Below are 26,262 nucleotides of genomic sequence, written 5' to 3'. Positions count from 1 at the left end.
TTGATTCCCCTCCCTCCTCTGTGGACATCCTCAGCGGCTCCAAGTCAAACACAAATCTGGATATTGACAGGCGGAGGGCACTAATCTCAATGCCATGGCCTTGGTTGCCCTGGCCTCATGATAGTTTGTCTACCCCCTCCTCTTGCCACACCCCCTGCCTCCTCACATGTGGCAGAGTATTTTAACAGCTTGTGACCTTCCTTCCTTCCAGTGGAGCCACTTCCCATCACTGGCCAGAAGCTCTCAGCCTGTCATTGCCCCTTACCTTTCGGCAGGCAGGACTTAGAAACGGGCTTGTTCTTCTCTACTGGGGATAGTTAAACTTCAGGCAGAAACAGGAACAAGAATCTCTCATCCTAGGGAGCCTCAGCCAGCAGATTCCCCAAGCCCTTGAACTCCTCATGAGAGAAGAGTTGTCACAATGAGACGGAACCAATCAACCTTGGATCTGGTAAGGACCCTCTCAAGAATAAACCTTTCTCTTCTCACTTCAGACATGTCCCAGGAGTTTGGAGAACATCTACCAGATCCCTGAACAACTAAGGGCTGGACCCAAGCTGGAATTCATAGGATCGCAGGCTAAGAGCCTTTCTCCATGTAGTCGTAGGGACATTCTTAGAGATCATGTCTTGAGCTTCATGGGTTACAAACCCTGGGGACTGGTGTCCTGGATATACTTGGAGAAAGAACTGTTTGGAGGGTTGGCCAGAAACCCTTGCTGAGGGTCAGGTTTGTCTTTGGGCAAGGCCCAGCCCCAGGATACAAGGTACTGGTACCACTCGGCAGAGAAATCTGAGTGTCAGGTTTCTGGAGCATTGAGAACCCATTCTTAACCTGTAGCCTTTCTCCAAAGAACACTTTCTTCTTTACTCTCTGGAAACTTGTGGTCAGTGTTTCTCCAGAGAGTACCTCCAAGGAAAGGGCCCAAAGTGGATGAATGGATGGATGAAACATTTATGCGCAAAGCACTGTGCTAAGAGCTAGGGATAGACATAGAAGATAGGCAGTCCCTGCTCTCAGGGAGCTTATCTAATGGGCCAGTCAAGACTTATGGAAGGTTTCAGCTGCAAATCAGGTGGAAAAGTCCCATGGTCCTTAGGGTACAGCTGCAAAGCAGATGTTAATGCCTCTTCTTTAATGTTATTTCCAGTGATAAAATAATATCCATTTCTGATATTGAACCATTTAACAATGCCAAAGGCTTTGGTGGCTGGACTTTCTTTTCTGGATCTTCAACAGATGTGGCTTGTAGCCCCTGCTGTTGCCAGGCTGCATCTTCCACAAGATTGGCTTCCTATAATGAGGACTGCAGGCATTGGCTATAAGCATTGCTATCCCAACGGCCCTTGGGTTCAGTGTCCTGGGCTATCCCCATCAGGGTCTGAGAGGAGTTGGTGGTCATGGTGGTGGTGATGACCCAAGTCTCCTGGCACATATCTCTCAAGGTGCCCAATGGCTTTAGATAGGCTGATCTGCCTAGTCTGGTGAGTGGCAGTTGATTGACAGTTTGGTGGGGATAACTGGCCCCCTCTCCATAGGATACGCTTTCTCAGATAAAGGCCTTGAGGGCTGGGCTGGAAGTAGGACCTGTATGAAGTGTGCTGCTATTTCCAGGGCGCTTGTGCTCATTGGTCTATTGGTAGGTGCTGGTTGGCATTTGTTGCTGGTAATGGTGAGGAAGGCAGGTCCCTTCTCCACAATTTTCCCCTCAATGAGGACTGCAGGGTCTGGGATAGAAACAGGTCCAGTAGTTTGGGGGATACCTCTATTCCCAAGGCCCTTGGATTCAGAGTCCTGGGCTGTCCCCATCAGGGTCTGAGGGGAGATGGTGGTCAAGGAGGTGGTGGTGGTTTGATTTGCCTGGCATAGGCTTCCTCCTGTCTCCTTCAGGGTGCCCTACTCTGCCAGGGAGGAAATGTTCTCTTGAGAGAGTCAGTCTTACAAAGTCCCTTCTTTACAAACCCAGAGAAGAGAAAAGTGGGGTAGGGAGAGAAAGGAAGGAAGGGGTGTGTTGGGGGTGGGTGGGATATGATCATTCTCAATATCTGAAGGACTATCACATGCAAGAGGGATTAGATTTGTTCTGCCTGGGCCCAGACAGAAGTAGGAGCAATGAGTGAAAGTTCCAGGGAGGCAGATTTAGGCTATGTTGTAAGGAAAAGCTTCCTACCTAATAGAACTTTCCAAAAGTATAATGGGCTGGCTCCAGGGGTAGTGAGTTTCCCTGTCACTGGAAGTCTCCAAGCAGAAGCTGGATAAGCACCCCAAAGTATGGGGTACTTTTCATTTTTTATCTACAAGTTGGACTGGATGCCTGTTGAAGTACCTCCCAAATCTAAATTCAACTCAGAGACAACATGGAACAAAAGAGAGTGTTGGATTTGGAGTCAAGCCCTGGATTCAAATCTCACTTCTGCTATTTAACTACCTATATGATCGTGGGCAAAACACTTTCCCTCCCTAGACTTCAGGTCCTCATTTGCAAAATGCGGGACAAGAACTAATTGATCCACAAGGTCCCTTCTTGTTATAAAATCTATAATCTTGTAATCCAATGATCCTGTAATTTGGTGCTGGCCAAGGACCTATGCCAGGCTTCTTTAAGGTGTCAGCTACAATCCTGCCTTCTGTAGGAAGACTTTCCCAGTCCCTCTTAAGGTTAGTGGTGTCCCTCTGCTGCTCCCTTCCCTTCAAGTTATCTTGTATATATCTCGTTGGTTATATATAGTCATTTGCTTTCTTTCTATCTATCCCCAGCACTTGGCACAGTACCTGGCACATTTGTTGTTGTTGTTGTGTCGTTGTCCAGTCGTCTCAGTTGTATCTGACTCTTCCAGGCCCAATTTGGGGTTTTCTTGGCAGAAATCCTAGAACAGTTTGCCGTTTCCTTCTCCAGCTCATTTTACAGATGAGGAAACTGAGGGAAACAGGGTTAGGTGACTTGCCCAGGGTCACACACCTAGTGTCTGTAACTGGATTTTAACTCAGGTCTTCCTGAATCCAGGCCCAATGCTCTCTACCCATTGCTCCACCTAGCTGCCCAACCTGGCACATAGTAAGTGCTTAATAAATGCTTGTTGATTTGTCTTGACTTGGAGTGAATCTGGGATAGCTCATTAAAATGAACAGATTAATGGACCCACTCTTGGGAGACTATTGCTTCTTCTTCAGCCTTTGCAAGAACTACCTGAGAAAAAATATGCTTGTCTCGAACCAGGGCTGCCTCCCACATATGTGAGGAATCCCGGGTCTAGCACCTGACAGAAACAAGGCCAGAAAGTGGGATCCCTACTCTGACACAGCCACCACACCTCCCCCTGAGCAGTCTGTCCTAAGCAAGCCCTCCCCTCCAGCTCTGACGGAGGCATTCCCGGTAACTGGCAGTGGTGACTCATGACCTAGTCCTGAAACCGCATGGTCAGCATTTGGGCAAGGCAGCCTGCTCCTGGCCCTGGCCCTGGCCCTGGCCCAGGCCCTCCCTATAGCTTCCTGTGTGGGCAGCATGCTGCCAACTGTTTAACATCTGGTAAGAAGGCCGGACAGGTAGATCCGGGGATTCCCCCTGGCGGTGGAGGGCAGCAAGCCTCTGTCCTGCTTGCTTTTGACTAAGACTAACTCTACTACAAGCAAGGACAGAGGGACTACAGGAAAGGAGCAGCCTAAAAGGGGAGTCAGAAAGCAGTTCCTGAGATCAGAAGTGGGCAGGGGTGTCTAGGACTAAATGAGGCCCTTGATGGGCTTAGACAGAATCAGCACCAGAAGGACACCCAGGCTTCTATTTGCTTTCATGCATGAGGGAGCAGGGAAGAGAAGAGAAGCCTAGCAGAGGTCAACTACAGGGACAGGGCAAGTATTCATTGCTCAACAAAGTACCTACTATGTGCCAGGCACTGCATCAGATGCTGAGGATACAAGTGCAGAGAATGAATCAACCCCCCACTCTCTCAGACCTTACATACTAATGGAGGAGACCACGAGTACATAGAGAAACATCAAGTGAATAAGCACAAATGTATAGAGAGCCATTTGGGAGTGAAGAGCAGGATCAGGAAAGACTCGAATGTTGAAGGGGGATGCTTAAGCTGCATCTTCCTTTAGCTTTTAGATTGGGTGCTATTCTGGTTCTAAACAATCCTAGCTCCAGAGCTGGGAGGACTTTTAGAAGTCATCTAGAACTAACCCCTCATTTTATGAAGAGAGATTTGAAGTCCATTGAGATTAAGACTTCACCTGAGGTCACATAGGCATTAAGTGGCAAAGCCAGGATTTGAACCCAAGTCCAGTGACCTTTTTACCTGGACCATGCTAATTCCCTTAAATTGCAGGCATCCGAAATGGGTGACAGGCTTCAGTGAAACTTGTTTGGAATCATCAGTTCTCTGTTTACTAACTGGGTGACCTTGTGCAAGTCACTTCAACTCATTGGGCCTCAATTTGCTCACCTGGTGGTTGAGTTAGACAAAGCAGTTCTCAAGCTTCTTGGTTTCAGAACCTCTTTACACTCTTAAAAATTGCTGAGGACCATTCCCACCTCCTAAGAGCTTTTGTTTTACATGGGTCATATGCATTGTTATTTACCATGTGAAAAATTTAAATACCCTAGTGTTACCGTGAAAATAGTTTTGACCGTATAGACCCCTTGAAAGGGCCTCAGGGATATCCAGAGAACCCCAGATGGCACTTTGAGAACCACTACATTAGATAATCTCTAAGGTCTTTTCAGTCAGAGCCATTTTGGTATTCTAGGCAAGCATCATGAAACAAATATAAACTTGTCCAGGCAGCATGAAATCAACTTTGTAATTCATGATATGAAAACATGAGAAGAAATTAAGACAAAATCTAGCTCATGAGGAGAGAAGTAGTTCCTACAGGGACATCTAACTGCTGAGTACTTACAGGTGTTAAACTTCAGTGCCCTGATGCATTTTCCCAAATTTCCCGGCCCTGGTTAAGATCTATTTCAGATCTCAGTTCTCTCATCCTATGACCTCTATGTTTCATCTCTAATACTTGTGGTATTGCAAAAAGTTTCAGAGCAGGGGCTGGCAGAGGAAAAGGCCTGGCAAACAGGGACTTCAGTGAGGAATTCATGACCTTCAGAGTTTCTGAAGTCAACTTTCCCCCACTGTCTCCAGGAATAAAAAGGAATTCCTCCTTATTTAGGAACCAATAAACATTTATTAAGTGCCTACTATGTGCCAGACACTGTACTAAGTGCTGAGGATTCAAAAAAGAGGCAAAAGACAGTCCTGGCCCTCAAGGAGGTGACAGTCTAATGGGGAAGACAATGTGCAAACAAATATATGCAAACAAGGTATACTCATGAGAAGTAGGAAATAATTAAGAGAGGAAAGGCACCAGAATTAAGAGGGGCAGGGAAAGGCTTCCTGTAGAAAGTGGGATTTAAGTTGGGACTTAGTGGCAGCCATGAAGTCAGTATTAAGAACTGCATTTGATACTATGCCAGAGTCCTTGAGGAAAGTGTCCTAGATGTGCCTTCCTCCCTGCCTGATCCACCTCTGGACTACAGACAGCAGGCGATTCCAGGTCCCAGTGCTTTAGGGGATCCAATTGCTTCAGTGTCAATGACTGGCCAGTAACTTAGGGAGGGGCCAGGAAAGAGAATTTCTACCAGATGGTGCTTAAAAAAATGATATGCAACTTAGCTCTAAACAATTAAGAGGAGGAAAATGTGTCCCCAATGATCTGCTTCCTCTCTTCTTCCTTTCCCACCCCTCAGGCTGCAGGCTTCTTTTTTTGTGACTTCTTTTACCCTTCAAGGATGTTCATTTTAAATGCTTGCTTTCTTTCTTCTTCCTTCTTTCTTTCTCTTTCTTTTTTCTTCTTCCTTCCTTCTTTCTCTTTCTTTTTCTTCCTTCTTTCTCTTTCTTTTTCTTCCTTCTTTCTTTCTCTTTCTTTTTTTCTTCTTCCTTCCTTCTTTCTCTTTCTTTTCTTCCTTCTTTCTTTCTCTTTCTTTTTCTTCCTTCTTTCTTTCTCTTTCTTCTTCCTTCCTTCTTTCTTTCTCTTTCTTTCTTCTTCCTTCCTTCCTTCTTTCTCTTTCTTCCTTTCTTTCTTTCTCTTTCTTTCTTTCTTTCTTGCCTGTGATTTCATTCACCAAGGAATTTCTGGGTAGAAACTCCCACCACCAATGCAGATAGGCAGATCAGTATAACCAATGGTCTTATGAAGTTTTCTGGGGCTCTCTAAGGTTAAATGACTTACCCAGGGTCATTGGTCCAAATGTCCAAGACACAGGACTTAAACCCAGGTCTTCCTAGTCCCAAGGTCAGCCTCCTATCCACCATGCCAGCCTACCTCTAAACCTATTTTTCACCTGTATAAAAATGTATTGGGGAGGAGAGAAAGTATGATTTTTTTAAAAGCACCAGCCCAGAACACCCTGAAATGTATCTGAAGATGACTCTAGAAACCCCTAAAGGGTATCAAAGCAATCTAGATTATTGGGTAGAGCTCTAGGCCTAGAGTAAGAAAGACTCATCTTTTGGAGTTTAAATCTGGCCTCAGACACTTATTAGCTGTGTGACCCTGGGCAAGTCACTTTACCCCATTTGCCTCTGTTTCCTCATCTGTAAAGTGAGCTGGAGAAGGAAATGGCGAACCACTCCAGTATCTTTACCAAGAAAACCCCAATGGGGTCACAAAGAGTCAGACATGACTGAAACAAATGAACAACAATTAACATATAGAAGGAGCGTAATAAATGCTTGTGGATTCAAATGAGAGAAAATATAGTACTGATAAAGAAAGCCTGGCATAGTGAAAAAGTCACTGGATTTGGAGTCAAAAAATGGAGGCCCGAATCCCAAATCTGTTATTTAATAACTGTGTGACCTTGGGTAAGTCACTTAACCAGAGACCTCAGCTTCCTCATCCATAAAATGAGAGAACTGCACTAGATGACCTCTAGGTTCCTGTGCTTCCAACAGCTCATGTTTCTATAGCATTTAAAAAAAAATTTTTTTGTGAGGCAATTGAGGTTAAGTGACTTGCCCAGAGTCACACAGTTAGTAAGTGTTAAGTGTCTGAGGCTGGATTTGGACTCAGGTACTCCTAACTCCAGGGCTGGAGCTCTGTCCACTGCGCCACCTAGCTGCCCCGTTTCTATAGCATTTTAAGGTTTACAAAATGGTTGTACATGTCATCACCCCCATTCTTTTTGTTGTTCAGTTGTCGTTCAAAGGAGCTGAGAAATTGACTCACCCGTGGTTGAATAAGTGACTATATCATGCTATAAGTTTCAGAGCCTAGATTTGGATTTCCTGTCTCCTAGTCTGGTGCTCTTCCCCCTATGCAATATACAGGACTTTTTAACCATAAAACATATAGTACAATGAAGAGAAAATTGGCTCTGGAGTCAGAGGACCTGGGTTCAAATCCTGCTTCTGATGCTCACATGTATAACCTTGACCAAGGTTGCAAGACCTTAATCTCCCCAGGTCTTAGTTTCCCCATCTGGAAAAAAATGAGAGATTTGGACTAAATGCCCTTTGAAATCTTTTCTGGCTCCAGATCTGAGAACTGATGACAAATAGATGTCAGAGATATTTCTGCTACTGCTGATAATGATGCTTGGTTGTTAGGAAAACTGGGGGGGCAAAAGAGAAAACATCCATGGGGGTGCTTTTTTATCTGTTTGGCAGGCTTCTTTCCCTTCTATATCTCAAGCCAGCTGTTCCATGATGGAGTAAAGAGGGAGCATGGCTCCCGTGACAACATGAGCTGCCTCAGGAAGGGAGTAGCTCCCAGGGTACAAATAATATTTCTGCTTATTGGGTTTCATCCTTCCAAGCCCTGCTATGGGTCATGTTTATCTCATGTGAGAGCTCTGGAAAGATGGGAAAAGTCAAGAAGATTAGTCAGGAAAATATCTAAGGCGATGATGGGGTTTACCTAACAGCACCTGTTATCTCTTTGGGGCTGCCTGGATCACAGGTGAGGAGGTGACTGAGTCTCCCTCTTGTTTGTTTATTCTGGACAGGACTGCCCGATGCTTGGGAGGGACTTAGTGGGACCTAGTCATAAAAGTCATATGGTGAAAGGGAAGCAGGGGCTCCCAAAGACTAGGTTACACATTTCCAAGGCTGTTTGGAAAAAAAGTATTTTTTTTTAAAACCTGCATAAAGTGAAGTGAGAAGAACCAGGAGAACATTGTACACAGTAACAGCAATATTGTACAGTGATCAACGGTGAATGACTTAGCTCTTCTCAGCAAGACAATGAATGATACAAGACAATTCCAAAGGACTCATGATGAATACTGCTCTCCACTTCCAGAGAAAGAATTGATGGAGTCTGAATAAAGATTGAGGCATACTATTGTTCACTTTATTTTTTTCAGATTTTTTTTCCCTTTGGGCTCTGTGACTTTTTTCACAACCTGACTAATATGGAAGTATGTTTTGCATGATAGCATATGTATAATCGATATCAAATTGCTTACTGTATCAATAAGTAGGGAGGTAAGGGAGGGAGAAAATTTGGAACTCAAATTTTTTTTAAATGAATGTAAAAGATTGTCTTTACATGGAACTGTTCTTTTTTTAAACCTGCATGAATTATAAACATATTCACTATATGTGAATAATTTAGAATTTACATTTATAAGATTACTTGAATTAATACTTTCTTACCAGGATCCAAGAACTTAGATCTTCTGATTCCAAGTCTAGCATTCCAAGTTCAGTACTCTTCTCACCTATAAAATTTCTTTTAAATTTAAATTAAAAAAATTCACAGTTGTATTAAGGATTCTTCTTTAGGGACCATATAACTCTTTTGACATCTGTTCTCTCTCTCTCTCTTTCTCTCCTCCCCCCCCCCCCCATGGCAGGTGGAGCAAATCTTGTCTGAATTCAGGCTACAGGAAGAAGACCTGAAGAAAGTGATGAGGCGGATGCAGAAGGAGATGGACCGGGGTCTGCGGCTAGAGACCCATGAAGAAGCCAGTGTGAAGATGCTCCCCACTTACGTGCGCTCCACCCCAGAGGGGTCAGGTAGCTGTGGTCCCGTAGATTTCATGAAAGGACTCCCATTTCCCCCAGTCCCCATCCTTGGCCAGAGGTAGTGGGCTCCCAGTTCTGTGATTTCATAAATCTCCACCAGGTGGAGCTCCGCGAATATAGCTTCAATATAGCTTCTGGGACCTTTAGGAGGAGGAAACTGCACAGTTCTCCCTAGGTCCTGACTACCTGTCTAGGGTCTGCTCTCAGTTCTACTGGTCTATGACCTTATTCGGGGATGATCAAACCCTGGGAAACCCTTGCCTTCAAACCCACCTCTATGAACTTGGCTGAGTCAGTTCTCTTCTGAGGTCCTGGGTCCTTAATAGCTGGGCACAAGTTCTGGTAGATTCTACCAAAATGGAAAAGTTTTGTGTCTGGGTCTGCTAATAGACCTATTGTCTTCTATCTGAGGACCAGCTTAGCTAAGCTCAGAGGGGCTCATCACCAAATTTTTTTTTCAGCCACAAAATTTTAAGAAGATTGATTACAAAGGGGGTCCTATTTCACATCACAGATAATTAAAGTAAGAATTAGGTATAGTGGGAGCCAGTGTAGTCTGATTATCAGGACTGGTCATCTCCTTGGGGCCTTCTCTTTTCCTGATGGGAAAGTCCATTCATTCATTCATTCATTCATTCATTCATTCATTCATGCACTTACTTGCCCATTCATTTATTCACTCATCCATTCAACCATTTATTCATTCACTCACTAATTGATTCAATTCTTTCAAAAGATTTTTTTTTGGTTTATTTGTTTGGGTCAAGACCTGATTTCATCAGTATAGGAGACTTCTGTTGTGGAAACTTCCTTCACCGATAGAAATCAGCAACTGATCTAGAACTTCTGGTCTTAGAGGACTGCCTGGGCGGTGGGGGGAGGGGCTGATAGGGTAAGTAAGTTGCCCAGGATCACATAGCTAATAGGTATTAGAGGCAGGGTCTGAAGCCAGGCCTTACTGACTCCAAGGCTGGCCCTTTATGTGCCCCCTACTGACTGTCATCAAAGGGTTTCTTAGTAAATGTATAGGATGCTTTCATCTTTCTTGGTAAATCACTCTTCTCCACTTGTAGGAATTTGCTCTCTAAAGAACTAGAACCTATTCTCTGAAATAAGAGCACTTGTTCTCTCGGGCCATTCTGGGGAATACTCAGCACTGACCAATTCTTACTGGAGCTTGCTTTTTCTAGATTCTTTGCTGATCCCCTGCCTTCTGATTTCGGCATCCACCTCATTTTTATATGCTTTTGCTTTCCCTGACTCCTTCTGTGCTTGCTGGCAAAAAAGCCATTTGGCAGATTCCCACCCATTGCTGGCCCTTCCTACTTGTGTCCATTTCAGTGGGAGACAATTCTTTCCTGGGAACAATTTGTCCCACTGCCTCTTGACCCCTTTCCATAGTCCAGTGTGAGCCTTAGCTATACTTCAGCCCTCTGCAGTCTTCCTACCATTCACTCTTGTGAACCCCTAGACAGAATCTCTAACCCCACCATGAGAGTAAAGGGGAGTCAGGAGCACACAATCTTGTCCCTTGTCTCTGGTTAGCCGGTTCTCTCTGCTGCTCTTCTCTGATCTTGATCCTTCCCATCCCTAGCTTCCTGATGACTCAAGGGAGTACTCATGGATCTTTTAGATATGGACTGAGCCCTCTGTCAGGAAATGAGGCCGTGTGGTACAGTGGAAGAAAGGAACATTGGTTGTAGAGTCAGTAGAAGCTGGGTTCTAATTCTGGCTATGTGACTTACTCCCTGTTTGACCATGGGAAAACCAGTTGACCTCTTTTGGTTTAGTTTCCTCATCTGTAAAAAAGGAGTGGGAGAGGTTGGTACTAAATGAGCTCAGAGGTCCCTTCAAGCCTTAGATCTATGACCAATGACAGCTTCAAATCCCAGAACTGCTACTTACTCCCTGTATGACCTTGGACAAGTCACTTACCCCTCTAAGTCTTATTCTCTCATCTATAAATTGAAGAGGAAGAACTAGATAATCTCTGAGTTCCCTTCTAGATCTAAATCCAGCCATGCCACAGTGCTTGAGAAAATGACCCCCCCCACACCCACACACATACACATATATACTCTCATGATTCATCATTCATTCATCCTTTCTCTTTCTTTTCTGAATCTGTGGGGTCCCTGCCTATATCCTGGCCATTTTCCTGTCCCCAAATTAGTTTTCTGGTTAAGGATAGAGGATGCTTTGGTATATCCACTCTGTATACAGAAGGTGTTTAATCAGTGTCTTTTGTTTTTCTTTTGGGTTGTAGAAGTGGGAGACTTCCTCTCCCTGGATCTGGGTGGTACCAATTTCCGGGTAATGCTGGTAAAAGTGGGAGAAGGAGAGGAGGGTCAGTGGAGTGTGAAGACAAAACATCAGATGTACTCCATCCCTGAGGATGCCATGACAGGAACGGCAGAAATGGTGAGGCCTGGCCTAGGGTCAAACCCCTAGTCTAGTGGGTCCTTCCCTGGAGTGTTAGGACCAAAGGCATAGAGCTCAAGAGGAGCCAGGAATGACCATGGGTCTGCCCCAATAACCAGTAGTGTCACAGGAGTATTGCCCCAGTTGGGAAAACTCTCCCAGGTTCCTAAAGGCTTGGCCTCAGAAAGGGGACTCTGGGCCTGACTGGGAGAATGGGTGATCTAGAGCCAAGGAGAGCTGCATAAAAGCTGTAGCAGAGTAAGCCTGGGATTCAGAGTCAGAAGACTTGCATGGGAATCCAGTCTGGGCTATGGCATTCCCTCATGAAGTGACCGCTCAAACCATGTGGCTTTTCTGTTTCCTTGCCTAGAAAATGGCAGCCGGGGGTGGAAGGGAATGAGATAATTCTTAGGCTACCTCCTGGGGCTCCTGCTCCAAACTGTAAACGTCTATGGAGGTGTTCATTATCATCATATTGGCCTTCAGCAGCCTCTGCTGCTGCAGCCACGACTCTTAGGTCGACACATCCGCCCAAACGGGGCCTTCCCTTCTGATGAGCTGCCCCAGCGACGATTCCCTTCCATTCACCAAACACTTATTGAGTTTCTGTTACATACCAAGCACTGGGCCAGACACTGCAGATACAAGTGTAGGGAAACAAACCAATCTCTAACCTTGAGGAGTTCCCATTCTCCCGGGTACATCCAACAGATCCCAAGAGGGAGATGGGAACATGTGACCATGCTGGGCCATGGTATTGTTATTGCTGCTCTCTGCCTTTAGTCTCATTGCTCATTGAATGGCCACAGAAGAGAACGTGTCTCTCCTCCTCCTCCTCCTATCTGCCCGAGGCCCCTCCCAGTGTATCTCTGGGGACAGGCTTTGTCTTCGTCATGACGAAGTAAGTCCACTGGGACTTACAGCATCCCTCATGTTCCTGTCCTCCTCAGCTATTTGACTACATTTCCGAATGCATTTCTGATTTCCTGGACAAACACCAGATGAAACACAAAAAGTTACCTCTGGGCTTCACCTTCTCCTTCCCTGTGCGGCATGAAGACATTGACAAGGTAGGTATTTGGACTGAGATGCTCTGGCCCTAGCTCTGGCATCCTTTCCACTGTCATGTGCAGCCTGATAGTGACAAAGGGGCTTCAAAAGTAGAAACAAATTGTCAATAAGCACAGGAGAGCTTGTTCAAACGTGCTTTTTAAAAAATGTGAATCTCAGTCTGGCTCTTTTCTCAGCATCTCGGTGTTCTCCTCTTTCTGTACAGTGGGGAGGTAGTCCTTGTTGTAAACCATGTGAGGGCTGGGACAATCTTTTGTTTCTCTTTCCTTCCCCCTACATCACTAGGTGTGTGGTTTGGCATGTAGTAGTCACTCAATAAAGGTCTGTTGAGTGAGTGAATGAATTGGCATGTGTGCACATATGTATGTATGTATGTATGTATGTGTATGTGATGCGAAGTTACTGGGGCTTCTTGGCAGGAGTAAGCTGGAGCTGGGTTAAATGCACTCATGACAGCTTATTGTTAAATTTCCAATATGAGCATGTACACCTTGGAAATCAGCAAACAGCTACAAATACAGACTTGATTTATTGCTTTGTTGGTTGTGTAACTAAAGAAAGTGATTGAAAAAGGTTAATAATGCAAATTAAACTTAAAAGTGTGTCCTGTATGTGTATAATAATATATATATACACATATACATACATATACACATACATATATACATATACATATATATATATATGTATTGTGAGGTTTAAAATCTAAACGTGTAGTCGCCTTAAATTAGAAGCTTTAGCACCAGTCTTTGGGCATTAAGCATTTATTAAAGCATACCAGGTATTCACACGGAGTTCAGAAAGTTAAGTAAAGGCCTATATAGCCTAGAGTTCCAGCCTGGTCTGGTTCTTCCTCAAATCCTCCAAAACAAGCCTGTTTCAATCACAAGCTCCCTCAAACTGAGTGTGGAAGCTTTTTATAGGTCTGGAGTAGAATCGGTCCTTATACACTGCTTCAAGCTAATTGGTAGGCATCATCACATCCATTGGTTCACTGGACTTGAAGGTGGTCTCCAGTTAAGTTCAAAGTCTTTAGCATCTGAGAACAAATACCTCTTTAAGGGCCAGCCAGGTGTGATTACAATCTAGTGAACTTGAAGTAGGCTAATCAGCAGTCAATCACTCTCACTTAATTCAATCAGTTTGGATTAATCTCCAGGTGAGCTTTTGAGTATCTGTCAAATCCCATTATTTTCTCACAGTATACATATATTTATTTATATTGGAGAGCTGATTGTTAAACATTTACTAACACACTGCTGCTTCTAGGAGAATAGCTGCTCATGATAATTTCTTGCTGCCCTAAAATATACCTCCCAGTAGAGATAATTGTTCACAGGAGCTCCCCAAATTTCCAAAATAGTAAATAGGAATATATACAAATGGTCTTCCTTCTCCCTAAAGGGAATCCTTCTCAACTGGACAAAAGGCTTCAAAGCATCAGGTGCTGAAGGGAACAACATAGTTGGGCTTTTGAGAGATGCTATCAAACGACGTGGGGTAAGATAGAAACCTTGCCTGCCATGTTACCCTAATCTCTCTCTCTTCCCCATCCCTCAGTGTTTCCGGCCTATGAACCTCGTGATCTGTCCCAGCTCCACTTGTCCCTTTCAGGTCTCCTTTCCTCTTTTTCCATCATTGCCTCTGAGGCTAGTGCATCAAGGTGGCCCATATAAGTTCCTCTGTCTTGTGAGCACTGCCCTTGTTGGGAAGAAAAAGGCCTGACTTAACAAGAGTCCCCATGTTCCCCACAACACAACCACTTAAGTCATGGAAGGCCCCCATTCCTCTCTCCTTCTAATCCTTCTTGGGCTCCTCATCTCCTCATGCTTGTGCTTTTTGGCAGGACTTTGAAATGGACGTTGTTGCCATGGTCAATGACACAGTGGCAACAATGATTTCCTGCTACTATGAAGATCGCCAGTGTGAGGTCGGCATGATTGTTGGTAAGAAACCCTTTCCTTGTGCCCCAAGTACTTGAGGCTTAAATAATCAAATACTTTTCAAAAGCTGGAAGGGTCCTCTGAGAATCACCTTTCACATCTAGTTCCACATTCAGCTCTCAAGCTAGTAGACAATTCTTCTCCTTGTTCCTGCCTTTCTATTCGATTCTGTCGTTTTATTCCCTACCCCCTTCACACATTATACATTCTAGCAAACTGGGCTGCTAGCTTCTTTCTCCTACCTCACCCTGTGCTTTTCCCTGCTTTGTGCATTTGTATAGGCCACCTCTCATGCCTGGAATGCACTCCCTCCACATCTCTCTCTTATGGAGATCCTTCTAGTCCCTCAAGGCCCAGCTCAGATGCCACCTCCTCTAGGATGCCTTCCCTGATCCCTCAGATGAAAAATAGTATCTGTCCCTCAAATTTCCTTATACTACTTTAAAAAATCATAGATTTGGGGGCAGCTAGGTGGTGCAGTGGATAGAACACCGGCCCTGGATTCAGGAAGACCTGAGTTCAAATCCAGACTCAAACACTTAACACTTACTAGCTGTGTGACCCTGGGCAAGTCACTTAACCCCAATTGCCTCACCCCCCCAAAAAAAATGAAAAAAAATCATAGATTTTGGAGCTGGAAAGGACCCTAGTTTATCACCTAATTTGACCTTCTCCTTTCACAGTCATGGAAATTCAGGCACAGAGGGGTTGGGTAGGTCTGCCCAAAGTGATACAAGTGTCAGCCTGGATTGGAATCCAAGTCTTCTGGCTCCAAACCCACTGACCTTCTCCTTTCACAGTCATGGAAATTCAGGCACAGAGGGGTTGGGTAGGTCTGCCCAAAGTGATACAAGTGTCAGCCTGGATTGGAATCCAAGTCTTCTGGCTCCAAACCCACTGCTATTTCCACCAAACCATGCTGTCCCCTTTAAGCTCTCCTTTGCCCTGACCACTTTCAGGGTGCATTATACTTATCTGTGTTGATGTTAGAGCTACCTATGAGATTATAAACTCCTTAAAGGCAGACATAGTATTGCCTTAATCTTTGTATGCCCAGTATCTGGCACATTGTCTTGCACGTAGTAGGTGCTCACTAATGCTTCTAGAATGAAACTGAATTTGGCTCTGCTTTAGAGGACTCAAGTCACTTCTCAAGTAGATAACAATACATACAGCTGGATTTTTAAACAAAAATTTCCCCCAACAGATTGAATGTGCCAGGCCAGGCCCATGTTTTCCCAGATGAGGGAGGTTAATCAAAAGAAAGAATGATAGTTCATTCTACCTCAGTCATAACTAAGGCAGGGTGATTGGGCTTTTCCCTAGGTTTAGTGGACACATAGCACTCAGTCACTCAGCAGCTTAGTTAAGACTAATGAGTTAAAATAAGAAACTATTAGATAGTGGGCTGAGTTGGCAGTGCCAGGAGTCTCTGTCTTCCCATCCCACCAAAACTGCCATTGTGGTCTCCCCCATAGTGACTGGTATCCTAGGATGTATCTCTGTCTTCTACTCACCACATCCCGAACCCTGAATGAAGGCTCACTGTGTTATAATTGACCTGGACATAGTTCCCTAATTCCTGATTCTTATTTTGTTTTTGGCAGGGCACTGAGGGTTAAGTGATTTGCTCAGGGTCACACTGCTAGTAAATGTCAAGTGTCTGAGGCCGAATTTGAACTTAGGTCCTCCTGAATCCAGGGCCAGTGCTTTATCTACTGCGCCACCTAGCTGTCCCCCTTGACTCTTAATTTTTAATTCTTCTGATTTGCCTGAAAAATTTCACCTTTCTCTAACTCAAATAAGCCTTGAATTTATCTAGTGCTTTAAGATTTGTGAGCATTTTACATACAGCAGTGTATGTTAGCTAAACCCTCCTGAGCCATTACTTCTTACTCAACTCCACATTTAAAACCATGTAAGAATTTTCTTAGAGGTAATATTAGCTCGTATTCAATGAAGAACAATTCATTCCAGAAAAGATGAGTTACTGATCACCCTAGATTTCTCAAGTGTAAAGATTGGCCCTGGATGCCTTAAACCTCCTCTTTTCCCAAGAATGAGATGTATGAAAGTTCAAAGGTCATTCAGTCATCTCAAAAAGAAGCTCATTGTTGTCTCTGGATGGGCTACATCTGTGGTCAGAGGGAAGGCCACAGTAGCATCCCAAAAAGGAACTATTCCTTGGAGATGTGAGGAGTTCTTGTTAGGACAGCTCACGAGCTAGAGAAAGGTGATGCTTCTTGCCTCATTGATGAGTGACATTGTCTTGTGAGAGATGTCAAGAGTGCCTTGTCTCTGTTTGCCCCACTCTTACTCCTGGAAATGCCCAGAACTCAGGTGACCTTCTCTGATCACACATCTGTCAGCCCAGTAGATACCCACACAAGGTCTGTCTGTCCCTAGGCACTGGGTGTAATGCCTGCTACATGGAGGAGATGGAGAATGTGGAACTGGTGGAAGGGGATGAAGGCCGGATGTGTGTGAACACCGAGTGGGGAGCCTTCGGAGATGCTGGGGAACTTGACGAGTTCCTGTTGGAGTATGACCGGGTGGTGGACGAGACCTCCCTGAACCCCGGTCAGCAGCTGTAAGGACCCTGTGGGCACAACTCTCTGATTCCCAAGCCCTTCTTGTCAAACTCCCCATCTCAGTCATGTGACTACTTCTCTCCCCTACAATCCCTACCTTCCATCTCACCCTGCCTAATTGTCCTCTCCTCTTAATAGCAGTCTGCCCAGCACTGTCTAGTGCTAAGTGAAATTCTTTACTCTGGAATTGCTGAGTTCCCATTTTATCGTCTATGTGAATGTGCACTGCATGCATTTAAACTTAATGCAATAATAGTGCTACCTTTGAGGACACAAAGGAACTTCTCCTTGTACATCCCTTTCTTTGCTTCCTTCTAGTCTTCTCTCCCACCTTCTCAGATTCCTTCTCTCCTCCTTGAATTGATGTCTGAAGGAGATTCTCTATCTGTCTTCCAGGGACAAGTGAGAGTTCTCCCACTCACATGGGGGAAAGTGTCTAATGTATGTACATAGCCCCTCACTGCCTTACTAAGAACTATTGTGAGGGTCTTGGGACACAGGGCCAGAAACAGACCATGAAGGCCTCATTCTAGGGCCTGGCTGTCAGGACAAAGCTATTGGGCTCCCAGAATGGGGCAATCAGTATGTCCCATGTGTCCATGCACACACATCACAGCAGGCTTGGGCAGTTCCTAAAGTCATGGAGCCCAAAAGCTTGAACATTCAAGAACAGGAATTAATATTTAAAACTAAAAAAAATCATCCCAGTGGATCCATACAAGACGAGCTTGCAGTCCTGACAAAGTCCAGGAGCTGTCATGAGATTCATCTGTGTGGAAGGGCTTTTCTGAGTTAGCTAACCTTCTGTTTCATGTCACCTCTCAAGTGTGCCAGACCCAGAGACAATGATCTTGGTTTTAAATAGCTCCTGGGAAAAGAGCTCCCTTTATACTGCGGCTTAACCAAATTTTGGAGCAGGAGAGGACAACCCCAGAAACCATCTCTCACAAGCCCCTCCTTTCACAGAAGAGAAAACCAAGGCCCAAAGTGCTAAGCTGATTTAAGATCCTACAGATAGGCACTCACAGAGCCAGACATGGAACCCAGGTCTCCTGACACCCAGTCCAGGGTTCTTTCTCTTTTTTGGAAAAAAAAAAAAAAAGCATTATTGGTGCTTTTAACAGCACACAGTTATTTCCCATAATCCCCTCATCCCAAGTAGACCCTCCCTTGTCACAAAGATGTACAGTGAAACACACCACACTGATCCAGGGACCATGTGTGACAGTCCATGCTTCATCCCCTAATGTACTCCACCACAACCCCCCTTTGTAATAAAGAAAAACAGGAAAGCAAAACCAAGGACTACAGCAACCATGTCTGTCCACATCTGCTTCCAGTGTTCTTTATTTTTCAGTTTTTTAAATTGGCATTTTTTTTGCATTCTTTCCATTATGTTCCCTCTCTAAATGATTTTCCTTCTTTCCTCTAACCACAGAGGAAGGAAAGCAGCACACATATCCACATGATGTCTTTTTTATGAGGTTGAAGGCGAGATCCATACACTCACACACAGGGTCACACTCTGGATCCCCAGAAGCCATTGAGAGGAGCCCTGGAGCATACAGGTCTAGACACTTAGATATTTGAGCTCTGGGCTCACTTGGGCAGCACAGATACAGAAAGATTAGCACGGGCTCTGTGCAAGGATGACATGTCAATTGATGAAGCGTTCTACCAAAAAAGATATTTGAGTTCTTTTCCTATGGCATAGGCCCAGGGCTCTGGTGCTAAGGGTCAAGGAAATGAGAGAAGGACAGGGGCAGTCAGATATGGGCTTATTTGAATGGGGTGTGACTGTCCCTTGATGACCAAGCCTCTCTCCTTTACCCATACAGTTATGAGAAGATCATCGGGGGCAAGTACATGGGGGAGATCGTGAGGCTGGTTCTACTGAAGCTGGTCGATGAGAATTTGCTCTTCAATGGGGAAGCATCTGAACAGCTGAGGACCCGGGGAGCCTTCGAGACCCGTTTTGTCTCCCAAGTAGAGAGGTATCATACCACCGTGTGTTCTGCCATGCTGTCCCCCCAGTCCCCACAGCATACAGTGTCCCAGGGTAGGAGCCCTCTCTATGTCTGACTAGCTCACAGCCCCTTCCCTGGAATGACTCCTGATACGTTTTCTATTCGTACTCAACATCTTAGATTTTAGGTAAATCTTAACTAAGTTCTTGCCTGTCATACACTTGACCCAGAGTTAAGCTATCACTAAGCAAATAACCAAAGAGGACAAAAATAATACTTCCCATCATGCATGGAAGGCTGACCTCAGAATCAGCAAGACCTGGATTCAAATCCTGCCTCTGACACATGCTTGCTGTGTGACTGGGCAAGCCATTCATCCTCTCTGTGCCCAGGAAACAGTCTAAGATAATGAGTTAAATACCAGTTACTAATCTGTATCAGTGGAGGCAATTTCCACACTGGGAGATCCCTCAAATATTTAAATGCTCCACATGGATCTCTTGGTCCCTTTGATGTGGGTATTCCCTCCAATGATAAATATAAATATAACATATATAAATATATATAAATATTGAAAACCATCCATGCTATCCAACCTATGGGATTCTCTAGTCCATGTCTATCTATAAACTCAACATGGCAGTCTACCCAATGTGTCAAAGAACTTTTTCACTTTCTCTTGACATCTCAAGAAATACTATAAGGACATCACAGATTGGTATAAAGATAAGGGCTAAATACATTTTTTAATTAAAAAAATAAAGATAAGGGCTGCCCTAATACCAATAAAATCACAAGTCCAGATCAAAAGACCACCTTACCCTTCCCCCCCAAAAAAAAACTATTAGGTAAATCAAGGAGGTCTATTAGCCCAGTTGGCCTTGCATCTGGAACTCTGCAGACTGAGTTCTGAGGTGACTGCTTGCCACCCCTGCCACATACACACACACACACACACACACACACACACACAGATACATACACACATAAACACATGCAAAGGCACAGAGCACTGCCCAAGGCAGCTGGTTAAACACAAGCCCACTTGTCAGGCTCTGCTCTTCCCTTCCTGCCTGGTCACCCAGTATGAACACCTCTCCAATAGCACCCTCTATCTCCCTTCCCATAGTGATTCTGGGGACCGCAAGCAGATCTACAACATCTTGAGTACTCTGGGACTGCTGCCTTCCACGACAGACTGTGATATTGTGCGCATGGCCTGTGAGAGCGTTTCTACCCGAGCAGCCCAAATGTGCTCAGCGGGGCTGGCGGGCGTCATCAACCGTATGCGGGAGAGCCGCAGTGAGGAGGTCATGAGGATTACCGTGGGTGTGGATGGCTCGGTCTACAAACTGCACCCCAGGTGAGGCCCTCCCTGGTCCCACCCCAGAGATGGTAATGGTGGATATTCCCCGCACAGAGGGAGATAGATACAACCACTCCCAAACCACTAACAGTCCTGAGGTGACTTAGAAACCCAAGATCCAAGCCTGGTCAACAGCAGGAAAAGAGTGAACCAGACAAACTGTGGCTCTCTCAGTCTGCAGTCTAACCCTGGTGTCTTGAGGCTATGGTCTTCAGATAGAAACCTTCTCTACTGTTTCAGTATTTCAGAGGGAATCTCACTTGTGGGAAACTCCCTCCACTAATATAGATTCCCAATTGGCTCATGACATAGAGTCGCAGAGAGTCAGGTGGGGCTCTAAGAGGGGAAAGTAAGGGTAAGGCCATGGTCACATAGCTAGGTATGTCAGAGGCAAGATTTGAACTTGGGGCCTGCTGACTCAAAGGCCATCCATCTCCAGTTCTGTGCCTCCTCAGATCACTTTGGGATCTTTCCTGGGCTCATAAGGTGAGACTAGAACCCCCACTTCCTAAATTGAGTCTAGAAGGCCCCTTTGCCACCCTATGGGGTCAGGTCAGCATTCCTGCATCAGTCATTTGAACCTCTTTGTCAGGGCACAGATTCAGAACTGGACCTGTCCACTGTTTCTACTCCCTTCTAGGCTACAAAACAGTACTAGATAAGGAGGGCTGGAGGAAGGCTTTCCAGTCAGTCAGGCGAAAAGCATTCTAAAGCACCTACTATGTGCTAGGCCCGGTGCTAAGCCTTGGGTTCAGGCAACAGTATTTTAGTGAAGGGAGAAAGAAAGGAAAAGAGTGTCAAGTTCTGGATTTAATTCCATTTCTTCACTTCTGGGAAGGTTCAGACCTTTCCCTTCCCTTATTCCTTCCTGATCCTTTCTACCCCAGTCTCTCAGTCCAAAGAAACAGAAGAGCAAGAAGCCTAGTCAAAGCCAAACTTGGGTCACGTTTTAGCTTCTCCACAACTTGATAACCTTAAGGCAGAGGAACTGTGTTTAAATCCTACTTCTGGGGGGCGGCTAGGTGGTGCAGTGGATAAAACACCGGCCCTGGATTCAGGAGTTCCTGAGTTCAAATCCAGCCTCAGACACTTGACACTTACTAGCTGTGTGACCCTGGGCAAGTCACTTAACCCCCATTGCCCCGCCAAAAAAAAAAAAAAAATCCTACTTCTGATGCTTAATATAAGTGGGATCTTGGGTAGGTTACTTAACATTCCTGGGCTTCAGTTTCTTCATCTGAAAAAGAAGGTATTGAGCTAGATGGCTTCTGAGGTACTTTCCAGATCTATAATCCTTTGAACCTCTCCGGGCCTCAGTCAGTTGACAAGTATTAATTAAGCATCTGCTATGTGCCAGGCTTTGTGGTAAGTACTGAGGATAAAAAAACAAAAAGACAAAAAAACCAGGCATCCACACTCTATTGGGAAAGACAACAACTATGTACAAACAAGAGAGATAGAGAGCAATATAGATGTAGATATAGATATAGATATGGACAGAGATATGGATATAGAGATGGTTATAGTTATAGCTATAGATAGATGTACAAGATTAAATGGAAATAATCAATAGAAGGAAGGCACTAGCATTAAGGTCAGCTAGGTGTCACAGTAGATACAGCACCAGGCCTGGAGTCAAGAGAACTCATCTTCCTCAGTTCAAATCTGGTTTCAGACACTGACTAGCTGTGTGACCCTGGGCAAGTCACTTCACCATTTTGGTCTCAGTTTTCTCATCTGTAAAATAAGCTGGAGAAGGAAATGGCAAACCACTCCAGTAACTTTGCCAAGAAAACCCCAAATGGGGTCAGGAAGAGTCTGACGTGACTGAAAAGTGACTGAACGATATCATTAAGGAGAATCAGGAAAGGCTTCTTGTAGAAGGTGGGATTTTAGTGGAGACTTGAAGGAAGCCAGGGAAGACAGGGAGTGAAGATGAGGAAAGAAAAAGAATTTCAGGCCTGAAGAACAACCTGTGAAAATACACAGAGCCAAGAGATGGAGTATCTTGCTGAAGCAACAGCAAAGAAGCCAATCATCAGATTACATAGTACATGGGGGAAATAAAGTGAAAGAAGATTGGAGGGGGCAGCTAGGTGGCATAGTGGATAAAGCACCGGCCCTGGATTCAGGATGACCCAAGTTCAAATGTGACCTCAGACACTTGACACTTACTTACAAACCGTGTGACCCTGGGCAAGTCACTTAACCCTCATTGTGCTGCAAAAAAAAAGAAAGAAGGAAGGAAGATTGGAAAGGTCGCCCCCCCCCCCCTGCAGATTATAAAGGGTTTTGAATGCTGGACAAAGGTGATAGGGAGCCACTGGACTTCACTGAATAGGAGTGTGACATAACCAGACTTGTGCTTTAAGATTAATTTGACAGCTGAGTAGAAGGTAGATGGGAGTGGGGAGAGACTTCAGGCAGGTAGACCAACAAGCAGGTTATTGGAATAGCTTAGGCAAGAAGCAAAGAGGGCTGCTACCGGGATAGTGGCAATGTCAGAGGAGGGATGAGGTATTACAAAAGTAGAATCGACAGGACTTGATAACTAATTAAATTTGTGGAGTGAGAGAAAGTGAAGAGTTGAGAATGACACCTAGGAAGTATGGTGGTACTCTTGCCAGGAAAATCAGAGGGGATGACTTGGGGGTTGGGGATGGGGTAGAGAGAACATAATGAATTCAAGTTTGGATATGTTGAGCTTAAGATGTCTATGGTACAAAAAGCTCAAGCTGCCCAATAGGCATTTGGAAACATGAGACTGAAAGTTGAGAGTGAGGTTAGTGCTGGATAAATAGATGGGGGAATAATCAGCATGGAGATGATAAATGAATCCATAAGAGCTGATGAGATCGCCAAACAAAATGTATAGAGGTAGAAAAGAAGAGGGCCAAGACTAGTTAGTAGGCATGACATGAATGAAAATCAGTAAAGAAGTCTGAGAAAGAGTGAGTAGGTAGAAGGAAAACCAGGCAAGAGTGGTTTCTTAATATTTAACTGAGGGAATTATGGGAATAGAAATAGCATATTAGGACTTAGAAGAACCTAGTTCCCTGAAATAAAGTTCTAAACATGAACCAGAAACAACAATGATCAAGAAAACCAAAGAGAATCAGCTACAAATGCCTCTATCCAGTCCAAGACTGCACCAAAAAAAGTTGCTAGAATTCTACAGAAATACAGAGAGTAGACAAGTTACCTAAAGAGAACTTTAGAAAGATTAAATTTGATAGCTCTCAGGGGCAGCTAGGTTGCGCAGTGGATAAAGCACTGGCCCTGGATTCAGGAGGACCTGAGTTCAAATCCAGCCTCAGACACTTGACACTTATTAGCTGTGTGACCCTGGGCAAGTCACTTAACCCTCACTGCCCCACCAAAAAAAAAAAATAAAATAAAATATGATAGCTCTCTGTCAGTTAGTTAGTAGTATCTAAAAGGAAGTTACATAGTTCCCAAGTGTTTATGACACCTTTATAAAAAACGACAATGTGTTGGGGCATAAAAACCTTACAAACAAATGCAAAAAAGGGTTTAAAAATGTGAAAGAAGAGATTGAATTAAATGGCCTTTGAGGATCTTCCTAGTTCTATATCTATGATCTATGATCAATCTCCCTACTTTGGATGACCTCTGAGGGCTGATTGGACAACTCTAGAGCAGAGAGACGGTGAAGACCCCAAGTACAGGAGCAAAGAGGGGTGGGGATAAGGCTGCTGAAGGGCTTACCTCTTTCTGCCCTGCCAAGGGTCCTCTCACCCAGTATTAACCACTCTTCTCTTTTTCTATACAGCTTCAAACACCGATTTCATGCTACTGTGCGGCAGCTGGCACCCTGCTGTGATATCACTTTTATCCAGTCAGAGGAGGGCAGTGGAAGGGGTGCTGCCCTTGTCTCTGCTGTGGCCTGCAAAAAGGCCTGCATGCTTAACCAGTGAAGGCAGGTGTGGCCCCTGCCTGCCTAGGCATCTGCCAGGGCAGTGCTCACAGGAAGCTGCTCCCCAGCGCCTTCAGCCCTTGGTCCAGGACAGAACTGCTCCCTTTCACCTTGAGGAGGCTGGGCTTTTGCCACTAGCAAGCGCCATGGAAGATGTACTCTTGGGGGTTGTTCCTTCTCCCAAAGGAGGAAGCTGAGGGGTGCAAAGCAGCTTGGTTCTCTCCATGCGGCAGCTGATTGCCTCTCCATAGATGTGGTATCTGTGTGCAGCACTCAGCTCAGGACCCATCATATGAGGACCAGGGGGAAAGACTGGCAGAGAAGGAATGACCTCAGACAGATCCATAACTAGAACTTTTTGCATCTGGATCAAGGGAAAGGAAGATGCTGGGGGGAATTCACTTGGGGTGCAGCCATTGAGGGAGAAAGAATACTCCACGGCACCACAAGACTTCTATGCTGCTGAAGGACTGACTTACACTGGGTGGCAGTAGGTGGAGTGGGGGAAACTAGAGGCCACAGTTCAACCAACAGAGGAAGAAAGTATGTCCCAGGACAGGTGCGGTCAGCATCCTCCCAATTTTGGTGCCCTGGGACAAAATCTTTGTTATTCCTTTCTGGTTAATAGCTCTGACCTTAAAGAATGACCTCCTACACAACTCTCTGTCCAAGCCCACCAACTTAGCCAGGACAATGTGTCTCCCTCCCTCATCTCCTCATACCTCTCCCACTTCCAGTGTCCTATTCTTTCTTCCTAGCTGGTAGCCAGGGGCTTAACTGAAACTTAGTGATGCCCAGGGATGGTCTATTCCTGGAAGATGGTGGGTGTGACTCTAGGCTAGCAGTAGGGAGCCTAGTTCATCTGATGATACCACAACACAATCTCCTTTTTAATGGCTGACCTGTGTATGCTTGCTGCTCCTATCAGGGTAAGCTCCTGGATCCCTGGCATGGCATGTCAGCTTCACTACAACCATCCAGACCTTACCAGTCTGCTCCCCACTGGGGTCACCAGGCTGTACTCACACTCAAAAGATCCTCCCCTTCCTCTCAACTGAGTCCCCCAAAGGCAGGAACCTATGTGTTTAAACCCTGGGGCTGGGGGGGGGGGTGTCTATGTAGGATTAACCTAGTCTATTTGTGCCAATGATAGAACCAAAGACCACAGATTCCCTGTATTCTCAGGCAAGTTGGCATTCACATGGGTGATCCTTGGTCCTTTTTCTCTTAGGAAATACACCCAGTAATTCAAAATAAAACTGAACCTTGGGGCATCTAGGTGGTGCAGTGGATAGAGCACTGGCCCTGGATTCAGGAGGACCTGAGTTCAAATCTGACCTCAGACACTTAAAAATTACTAGCTGTGTGACCCTGGGCGAGTCACTTAGCCTCAATTGCCTCACCAAAAAAAAAATAATAAACAAAAAAACAAACAAATAAATAAATAATGAAACTGAACCTCAGCAAGAGGGAAGAAGTCATCCAACATCTTCTCCCTGACCCCCACCACCTAAGCCTGGCAAGTTGATTGAGCCATATAGACTCATGAGGTATCTACCTGAATGCTAGAAACACATACCACCTCATAACCACAACCCAGCCACTATGCACAGAAAACACAAGGCCCTTTCTGCCCCTCTCTTAGCAGGGGTCCACATAATCTCCTGGGGGCTCTTACTGTAAGAGCTCTTCCCCAGACGAAGGCTCTGTTACCTGTAAATTACATGCCCATTGAACCACAAAGTCCTGGGTGTCTCTCTCACACACACACACACACACACACACACACACACACACATCCATCCACCCACCTACACACACGTAAAGCCCAGCTCTTCCCTTTCCACATTGTAAAGCCAGCTTACTTATCACAATCTTTTTCCAATTCCTTCCCTGATTGTCTTTTTATTTTTAAATAAAGAAAAAATTGAAATATGGCA

General features: G+C 45.0%; 1 protein-coding gene across 1 annotated transcript; it reads left to right on the top strand.

Annotated features, from left to right (window-relative positions):
- The first annotated feature begins 222 nt into the window (after nt 1-222).
- On the top strand, nt 223-26,262 carry GCK (glucokinase). Its single transcript, XM_043987770.1, has 10 exons — nt 223-451; nt 8,855-9,017; nt 11,293-11,447; nt 12,398-12,517; nt 13,923-14,018; nt 14,365-14,464; nt 16,868-17,051; nt 18,891-19,046; nt 20,149-20,382; nt 24,179-26,262. The coding sequence occupies exons 1-10, from the start codon at nt 422-424 to the stop codon at nt 24,321-24,323; spliced, it is 1,383 nt and encodes a 460-aa protein (XP_043843705.1). The 5' UTR covers nt 223-421; the 3' UTR covers nt 24,324-26,262.

This window comes from Dromiciops gliroides, chromosome 2 (assembly GCF_019393635.1).
Source record: "Dromiciops gliroides isolate mDroGli1 chromosome 2, mDroGli1.pri, whole genome shotgun sequence".
NCBI lineage: Eukaryota > Metazoa > Chordata > Mammalia > Microbiotheria > Microbiotheriidae > Dromiciops > Dromiciops gliroides.
The sequence above is the reverse complement of the archived record's forward strand: the minus strand, read 5'-3'. Positions and strand labels throughout refer to the sequence as shown.